Genomic DNA, 9,636 nt, shown 5'->3' on the forward strand with positions numbered 1-9,636 from the left:
GGCGGTCTGGGGTGGGAAGTCGGGCGGTGACTGTGTGTCCTTCCAGCCCCGGGGTTCTGCGACGAAGGTGTATGCGACGGGGAGGGACTTCACTGAAGATTTTTTTCTGTAGATTTTTATTAATAAAAATAACCTTGACTTGAACCACGGATTTCAAAGCGTTCAGATTGGGGATGTTTACGTGGTGTAGCTGATGTCAGCATAAGCAGGAGCGTCAAGTCGAGGAACCGGCGCAGCGCAACGCCAGTCCCTGAGTACAAGGAGTCGCACGCGGTCAAGAGCAGCAGCGGCCTAGGGGGCAGAGGGCAGGATGGGCCTGGGGGCGGCCGGGGAAGGGGGCGCACGGCCTCGGGCCTGCACTCTTGCTGAAGCCAGGATGTCAGTGGATCTTTGATTCGTTGGGTCGCTGCTGCCGTGAGTTTCACACGAAGGCGGACGTCCGGCCCTCGGGGAAGCGTGAGGAAGCCCTGGGCCCGACTCTGCCTGTGCTCGGTGTGGGGGCAGCGTCGGGGGTCCGGGCACACCCGCGTAGCAGCAGGTCGGCGGTGAGCCCCCGGGTGCGGGCAGGGGGCTGCTGGAGCAGACGCGTGTCCCCTTCCTGGCCTGGCCTCATCCAAAGGGCTGCCGAGGGTCAGTGCCCAGGTGGGCCCGACGTGGGGCTGGTCAGCGCGGGTGCAGAGGGGATCTGGGGCTCACCAGGGCGGAGTTCTGAATGCAGATTCCAGGGCCCTGGCGGAGACCAGCTAGCTCCTGGGGGCTCCTGGGTGTTGGCATTTTCCTCCAGCAGGTGATTCTTGGGTTCAGGCAGGCTCCTCCCCCTGAGGAGGGCTGCAGGGAAGGGAAGGTGCAGAGCAGGAGGGAGCAGGCCTGGGGAGCAGCGAGCTTCTGGGAACCCGCAGCTCCTAGTGGAGCCAAGGGGTGTGAACGTGGGAGGTGACGCCGGGACGTGGGCTGAGAAGGTGAAGGGGAAAACCGTAATACAGTGGCCAGGCACGTCCTGCCACCTGGCGTCCTCCCTCCACAGGGACGTGCCGTTCCCAGCCTGCACAGTTCTCCTTCAGCTCTGGGCTCCGGCCTCACTGCCTCCTGGAAGCCACCCTGGACATCCCCTGGCTCACGCCCCTTCCGTGAGTCAGGACCATGGAGCCCAGTGGACGGATGGATGGACCTGACTGTGAGCACCAGGGGGAGGCCCCCCCATCTGTCTGCGTTGTTTGTAAGGTTCCTGGGAGGTCTGGGGGCTGAGCAGGGCTGGATGTCCAGCAGGTGAGTCAGAGGAGATTCCGACGTCCTTGGTCCTGCGAGGTCTTACTCTCCTGTGGTTTTGGTCTGGGAGGTTTGGTTCCGTGTATCCGCGTAGCTATGAACCAGCTCTCTCGGTGGCTCCCCAGAGAGCCCCCCCTGTGATTGCTGGGCCCCCTCTTCCTTATTTCCAACCTGTGTTCCGAGTCAGGTCATTGGCCTCTTGTGGAGCCCCCACCTCCTCCCATAAAGTCCCTCCCTAGCAGCCTACAGGCCTGGCCCAGATCCCCCACCCCCCTGCCCAAGTGCACCCCCAGGGAGTCCTGCATAACTGGTGGTGAGGAGGGGAGGGTCCAGGCCTCAGGAGTTTAACAAGCGCCCCAGGTGATGTGACTGCACAGCCCGGCAGATGAGCTGGGTCCTTGGGGCAGCCCCCCAGTCCCCAACACCGCAGGGAGACCACAAACAGAGCCCCCCAAATTGGCTCATCCGCTGAGCCAGCCCCGGGAACTGAACACCAGACACGAAGGGTCCTCCGAAGGGTCACGGAATGGAAAGGAACAGGGACGGAGGGACAGCTTGGCTGGAATTGGCTGCTGTCCTATAGAAGCAGGAGGTCCGGAGGGTGTGGGGACATGACCCCCACCCCCAACGCACGCACAAACGCCTCTCTATTTTAGAAATAGGTCACTTGGAGCAAAGCACTGAGTGGTAGTCTCACACCACCCCTGTGGGCTGCTGGGATTTCAGCCCGGGCTCGCGGAGGGGGTATGCCAGGGGGGCGTAAGGGGAACCTGCCAGGGGCCTGTTACCCCAGAGAGTCACCGGGGCCCCCTCGTCACCTGGAGAGAAGGGGGGAGGCTGGTGTGTCAGAGAGCTGGCCTTTGTGGAGGACGGTGAGCTGGAGCTGTCCCCCTTAGGGACATGCTCTGGGGGCAGCTGGCACGGAGCCCCACGGCTCACAGATGAGAGGGTGTGGCCGGGGCTTGGATGGGACAACTGTCCGGGAAGCCCCCGAGGCCTACTCTTTCCCGCTGGCCCATGTGCTCTTTCTGGCATGTTCTGGCTTCCTGGCCAGAGTAGGTCTTTAGGGACCCTGAGTCAGATCCACACAGGGGGCCCGGGGGTGGGGGGTGGGGAGGTGTTCTAGGAATCTTGATCCCTGCCCTCCCGTCCTGGTTAGGTCACCCCTTTCTTGGCTAGAGAGAGGAGTAGCAGAAAGGGGAGCCTCCTGCAGGGCACCTCCACCCCAGTGCCGGGTATGGGGGTTTCTGGGGACTGAGACGGCCTTCTCGGCAGACCCAGATGGGCTCCCTGTGGGGCCCTGGCTCCTCTGTAGCACCCTCCTCACCTCCCCAGCCCCTCCGTCCCCTCCCTGCCTCAGGCTGACCAGGGGCTCATCTCTGCAGCCCTGCAGGTACCCCCAGTCCCTTGGTGGGCAGGGTTGAGGGTGGACGCTCTCTTTCTGCAGGACCAGCTGGGCACCTGCTGCCTTCTGGGCTCTCTTGCAGGGTGCACCCCCTTACTTAGGGAGCTCCCCAGGTGCTCTGAATGTGCTTGATGGTCCTGGATACCCAGTGCTCTGCGTCCTGGTGTGCTGACCAGGTCCTAACAGCCCCCCTGCTCATTCACACTAAGGGTGTGAGTGATTGCCAGGAGCTTAGACTAAGAGGCTTTGCGTCCTTCCTGGGAGGCAAACCTTAATCATCTCCATCCGAAGGGATGTCCGATAAGCATCTCTGCCTCAGAGAATAGCTGTTGAACTAGGGGGTGGAGAAAGGTGCAGATGAATCATCAGATCTGAGACTCATTCCAGCCGACAGCTCCGGGTTATGGGTTATTGTGCCGAGCCTCAGCCTCCTCCTCCCATAAAACGGGGCTTTTATTTTATTTATTTATTTTTTTAAAACTGGGCTTTTAACACCGCCTTCTTGGCCAGGTTTTTTGGAGAGCTCGATGAGAGAATGCCTGTGAACAGCAGGGCCCTGTGCCTGGCACGCAGCGGGCGCTCCACTGATGCTCTGTGCGTCTCAGTGGCCAGGATGGGTGAGCACCGGTGTGGGCGAAGGCCTGGCCCCGCGCGGCGGGCCTCATGAACGCATCAACTCGGAGGTGCCATCGGTCGGTTCCCTGGTTCCCTGTCGCCAGCGCTGGCCTTGTGAACATGGTCATCTCTGGCTCCCGCTGGGCACTGCTGGGCTCCACTGGGGTCTCTACCCTGCCCACCCGATCTGCCTGGACCTACTCCTCCCCCTGGGCCCACCCTTTCCCCCAGGCGTACCTGCTCCCCCTGCACCCACTGGCTCCCCCTGGGCCGACCCGCTCCCCTGGGCCCACCCCTTCCTTGAGTGGGACTGACTCTCCAGGGTCCAGTTTAGCAAACCCTTACCCCACAGTGACCTCTGCTGGGAAGAAGGGGAATTGCTCCAGGGAGAAGTGGGAAGTAGGAAAAAAACCCTCACAACTGCCCAGGGGCAAAACCCACCAGCCTGGAACTGGCCCCTGCCCGGGGCTGGCCAGGGCCACAGCCAGCTGGAAGTCTCTCTGTGGGCTGTGGGGCCGGGGCTGGCAGAGGGCCCTGGGGAAGGAGGGCTCAGCTCACAGGGGAAGCGGCCAGCCTGGGACTCCAGGCTGGGATGCGGTGATGCCTCTACCCGCCAGGAAGGCAAAGTTTGCCAACGACCACCAGAAGCCAGGAGAGACGCCTACACCTAAACCCCCTCTGTCCCCAGGAGGAACCAGCCCTGCCGACACCTGATCTCAGGCTTGCAGCCCCTGGGTCTGGGCAGAAGTAAATGCCTGTTGCGAGCCCGCTCTGTGGTGCTTGCTTACAGCTGCCCCAGGACACTGAGACACACCTGCTGTGCAGGTGGAAGAAGGAGGCATCCCGGGGCTCGTGAGTGGGTGACAGGTGACAAGCAGGGGTCGCAAGGGCACTGATGCCAGGTGTTGATCACTTGGCCTGTGACTGGCCCTTCCCTGCTTTGGAGAAAGGAGAAAAAGTCTCAACTGCAGGTCAGAAGAGAGGGGCTGGGGGGTGGGGGTCTCACGAGCTCAGGATCCTGCCTGGCCTTGGGCCCCAGGCCCTCCCCACCTCCTCTGGGGAGGCCTCTGGCAGCTTCAGGCAGCAGGGCCCCGAGCCCCGGGTCCCCTGCTCACGCCTCTTTGCCACCCCCCTACCCAGCTCTCCTGACTTCGTTGATTTTCTAGCTTGACTGTGAACCCTGCCAGCTGGGGTGGTGCCCATGCTGGTCTTGAGACCCCCTTGAATGTTTTGTGATGTGTGGGGGGCCAAGGTGACGGCATCTGTGGGAAGCCCTTAGCCCGGGCCCTGGCGCCTGGAGAGGCCTCCTTGCTGATGTGCTGGCCGTAGCAATCCTGGCCTACACACCTCCATGTGTCCTGTGCCCTCTGCATGATGCAGAGGACCCCGGAGGGGCAGAGAGAAATGAGTGAGAACCTGCCCAAGGAGAGAGGGAGGAGACAGCCTTGCCGACAGGGGGTGAGCTGTAATTTAAGGCAGCTGACAGGCCCCGTCTGTGCCAGGAGGCCCACGCGAACTTCCTTCTCCTTCACACACCTGCCAAGGACGGCCAGCCGAGGCCACTGCAGGTGCTGTCAGAGCTCGGGACCCAGGAGGCTGGCCTGCATGGGCCTGGCTCCGTCCACCGGTGTCCTCTTCAGAGGGGCCCTGGGGGTCGGGTCTGCTCTGCAGGTGGGCTGGCAGGTGGTGGCCTCGAAGTTGGTCAGTCGGGGTGTTATAACCAGGCTGCCCTGGGCTGCATGCTGAGTGCACCTTGCAAACCTCACGGGGAGCAAAGCAGAGAGGTCTCAGCTCCTGGCTGCTGCCATCTGGGCCAACAGACGGTAAATAGGGAGACAGAGGGCAGCAGCTCACCCAAGGGCAAGTCACCCCGGAGACCCTCTCTCAGAGCCCCTCCTCCCCGCCCCTGGTGGCTCCCAAATGTCCTCAGCGGCAGGGGCAGCCAGGCCTCTTCTTGATGGTCGGGGTTCGCCATGAACCACTGTGGATCGGGCCTGGGATGAAGGAGTCTCTCCCCTGCTCCATTCTGCCCGCTGCCACCCAGGGGCTTCGGCTGGGCTCCTGCCTGGGTAGCTGGGTGCTGGGCCTGGAGCCAACCCAAAGGCCCTGCGTGCCCCCCTGTATGGCCAGGGCATTAGCTTCCTGCACCCTTGGCCTCTTCCTTGGCACTCCAGGCCAGCTCCCTGCTCTGACGTGGCCCCGGGTTTCCCACCCGCATGTGCCTCCTGGCTCCTGCTCGCCTGGGCTTGGGACCCCCTCCCTGATGGGCTGGTTCCTTGGACCCCAGCCTCCTGGGTTGGTGACCACAGTAAGAGCTGTTTGACCTTGAATGTGACCGAATCTCTGGGGCCCGCAGAATTCTAGGTCATTCCAATGACCAGATGAGCCCGCCTTGGGCGTGGGAACATGTGAATTGGAGATATTGCTCCCGTGATGGTGTCAGGTGACTTGCAGCAGGGCTCCTTGCCAATTAATGGAGGTCCCTGATCAGTTGTCTTTGGGGTCACGAGAAGGGAAGTTAGCAGGGTGGGGCTCCCGAGTGTGGTTTACAGATGGAGGGGCCACATGGCAGGGGACTTGGGGTGGCCCTGCTGGCAGCCAGCAAGGAAACGGGGCCTCAGTCCCACAGCTGCAAGGGATTGAATTTGGCCAAGCACCCGGATGAGCGTGGAAACAGACTTGTCCCCAGAGCCCACAGGAGCATCGCTGGCCAGCACCCTGATTTCTGCCTGTGAGCCCCTGAGCACCGGACACAGCAGGCCTGCCAGGACGGTTGGCCCACAGGAGATAATAGCTGGGGTCATTTTAAGCTGCTAAGTTTGGGGCAATTTGTTACATAGCATGAGTTAACTAATACAACAGCCACATGCCTCAGTTTCCCCAGCTGTAAACCGGGGTCATTGCGGCCCTGACTCACAGGTAGTTGTGAGGATTGATGGAGGGGCCCCTGGGTCAGTGCACTTAGGAAGCAGGAGGGGGGCACGTGTCACTGTGATTGAGTCACTGTGATCGTGAGAGGGCCCCACACTGGGCTGGCCCTGGGCCTGACTGGGGCCAGGGAGCCTGCACACACCCCACTGCTCTGTTACTCACTTGTTCCAAGTCTTTCCCCTGGGGCCTATGGGTCAGGGGTGGAAGGGTGGGGGCCCCGTGTAGCTCTTCCTTGCATCTCCTCGCCGCATAGGACTGGACAGGGCCCATAGATGTTTGGTGAAAATATTCATGGCTAGACAGAGGAGCCGCTGGTCAGAGAAGGGGTGTGGAACCCACGTGGGGTCTGGCGAGCCCTCGCTGTTGAGGGCAGAGCAAGCCTGACTGAGGGAAGGGACGTGAGCTGGGGGCTCCTCCCCCCGCCTGCGAGCCTTGCTCCTGCAGAGCCGGTCCTGATGCCCAGATGGGTCTGGGGAAGGAGCCAGGGCAGTTCAAGGGAGGGAGGGCAAGAGCCAGGGCCCCAGGGCTCCGCGGAGGGCAGGGGTGTGCAGGACGGGCACATGTGTGACGAGGATGGACAGGCCAGCCAAGGAGGGACATCTGGAAGATGCTCCTGGCTTCTGGCTCCGGTGGCCAGCTGTAAATCAGGGCCTAGAAGGACTCCGGGACACATCCCAGGTTGCCTGGTGCTGGTTCCCCTGGCTGGCCGGGTCTGTGCATCCTTGCCTGCCCCAGCCTCACCCAGGGGCAGGGAGAGGAGGAGGGAGCCCAGCCTGTGCTGGGCTGGGGGCGGAGGCTGGGGGGTGGCAGGGGGCAGCCAGGGTGTGCCGGGAGTCTGGGCAGCAGGGCCCACGTGGGACCCAGGCGGTCCAGGGGGGCTCCTTGGGAAGGGAAGCAGGAGCCCAGCCAGCAGGCTGGGTTTGGGGCTGTCCAGCCCCCCTCTCATTGCTTACACTGGCCCAACCGCACCCCCAAAGTACCTGGAAGAGTCACCTCCTTCTCAGACTCCTGCCAGCTCCCAGCCCCTGCCCCCAGCCCTGCCCATCACCACGGGTTCCCTTCTAGAGAAGAGGTGGGGAGGGGCCAGCATCAGGGGAGGGGCCCGGGACCAGCACCTCAGCCTCTGCCTCTGCCTGGCTGTGTGCACAGCACCCCAAATCCAGGGCCTCCCTCCTCTTTCCCGGGTCCCTGGCTGCGGGGGAAGAGATTGAAGATGTGAGGTTGCTACTTAGTATTCCTCTCCTCACCTCCTCCATGCTGGCGGCCAGGGCAAGGAGCCAGCCAGAGGCAGTGGGAATGTCGAGGAACTGGGAGCTATGTTCTCTGAGCGGCCGCAGGCAGGGTCCAGCCCCTGAACCCACACATGGTGTCTCCTGGGAGGGTGGCCGGCCAGCCTGGGGCAACTTCAGGGGCTGGGGATGCAGAGCAGACCTGACGTCCCCTTGCTGTGGAGGCCGGGAAGCTGCTATGGGGCAGTCTGGGTGGCTCCCCTGCTGGCCCCTGGTGGTGGAGGGATCTTACCTGCTGAGCTGGGAGGCTCAGACCCAGGCGGGCAGCGGCGGGGCAGGGCCGTGGGGCCAGCCACCCTGGGGGCAGAGCCCAGAGGGACACCGGGCCCCTGCAGAGAGCCATCTGTGTAGCCTGCATTTATGGGGCATTTCACCGAGCACTGCTGCCCCCCGTCTCCAGCACGGGACTTGAAGCTCCCGGCCTGTGGGTACTGTATCTCGCCCCTACAGGCCTGTCTGGCCCCTACCTACCTGACACATAAATTTGGTTTCCCCGCAAAGATGAGTGGAAGACACAACATTAAAGCTAATGATTGTTTAGTTAAATATCCAATGACAACAGCCAACATACAGGTAAAGCATCATGTCATGATGGGCCACTACCCCCCCCCCACACGCACAGAGGGGGTCATTTAATGCTCACAAGGATGGCCAGGTGGGCACAATTATTTATACGACCGTCTCCATTTCACAGGCGGGGAAAGAAAGGCAGAGAGAGGGTGTGGGAGGACACACAGCTGGGAAGAAGCCAGGTTGGGGTCCAGGCCCCACCGTGCCGTCCCCATTGGGCCACCCAGCCCAGTCCAACCAGCTCTTGGCCAGAGAACCCAGGGCTCCAGCCTGAAGCCTTCCCGCGCGAGTGCACCGAGGGTCCTGAGCGGGCCACTCCTGCCCCCGTGGGCGCTAGCGGGGCTGTCCTCTCCTGGGTTGTGCCACAGTAGGCCTGGGCCGCAGCCACCTCTGTTACATAAACACCGGAGGAGAGAGCCCAGGGGAGGGCCACCGCCAGCGGGACCAGCACCAGCACTTACACAGCCGCAGCGGGAGGGGCGGGTGGCTAGAACTGGGAAAAGTGAGGCACTCTCATCCGAGGACGACGGAGCCAGGAGGGAGCTGGCACTGCACCCGCTTGCTCTTTCTGGGCACCTGAAAGTGACCTCCAGCTGCCCCACACAGGAGCCTTCGGTGACACTGTCCCCCCATGATGCTGGGGGCCCCGGATCTCAGGTTGAGGGGCAGCTCCCCCTAAGTCTCAGGCCTGAAGCCAGGCTGCCTCCGGCTCCGCTCTTCACAAAGTCCCCACCGGCCTGGGGGGCCCGGGGAGCTGGGGCCACGGACCCCACGATGAGCTCCCAGGTCCAGAGGAACCCCCCACTACCACCCAGAGCACCCCTCGGCCTTGTCCACCATTCTGCCAATGCCCCTTGCAAGTCTGGTTTTTAGAAAAGAAACAGTTGAGGGAAAAGAAGTCACTGGCGTTGAGAAGGGGAGAGGGCGCTGCACAAGGGACCGCGAAGGGGGCGCCTGTCTGCTGACGAGTCCCCAGGATCCCGTCGCCAGTCGCCGGCTGCCCTGCCCCGGGAGGAGGCCGGCTCAGGAGGTGCCCTGGAGGTGGCGCTGGCCCGAGCGAGCGTCCGGGATGTGGGTGCAATGCAGCACCGCACGGCCGCCCCGGCCCGGCCCCCCGCCCACCGGCTCCGCGCACGACCCCGCCCGGCTGGGCGCTGCTGGGGTGCGGGCAGAGCAGGTGCCCGCGGGCCGCCTGCAGCCCCCAGGGAACTTGAAGAAGTCAGCGGAAACCCGGCCGCTCCCGCCACCTGCCGCTCCCGGGCCCCCTCCCCACGGCTCCGGTCCCCAGTCCCGCGTCCTCAGTGCCCACCAGCCCCGCCCCCCGCCTGCAGGGGGGTGCCCTTCCCCGCGGGGCCCAGGAGAGCCCTCCCTCCTGCCCCACTCACCGTGCAGCAGGGCATGTGGGCGCCGGCTCGCTCCCCGCTCCGGGTGGGTCCCCTGGAGTCTCAGCCTGCAGAAGGCTCGGCCGAGGCCACCGCCCAGGTGCCCTGCGCCTGGGCTCTCCTTGGCGGGGGCCCTGCGCCTCCTGAGCTGGCCCCGGCTCGCAGGGACTCTCTGACT

At 63.6% G+C, this 9,636-nt stretch overlaps 1 protein-coding gene across 1 annotated transcript in view; it reads right to left on the bottom strand.

Moving 5' to 3' along the window:
* OSBPL5 (oxysterol binding protein like 5) overlaps nt 1-9,636 on the bottom strand; it is a 75,925-nt gene extending 66,289 nt beyond the window's left edge. Inside the window, exon 1 of the mRNA XM_038563612.1 lies at nt 9,462-9,636. Within this exon, the coding sequence (XP_038419540.1) occupies nt 9,462-9,476 (15 nt within the window). The 5' untranslated portion in view covers nt 9,477-9,636. The remainder of the gene's footprint in view (nt 1-9,461) is intronic.

This window comes from Canis lupus, chromosome 18, assembly GCF_011100685.1.
Source record: "Canis lupus familiaris isolate Mischka breed German Shepherd chromosome 18, alternate assembly UU_Cfam_GSD_1.0, whole genome shotgun sequence".
Classification (NCBI taxonomy): domain Eukaryota; kingdom Metazoa; phylum Chordata; class Mammalia; order Carnivora; family Canidae; genus Canis; species Canis lupus.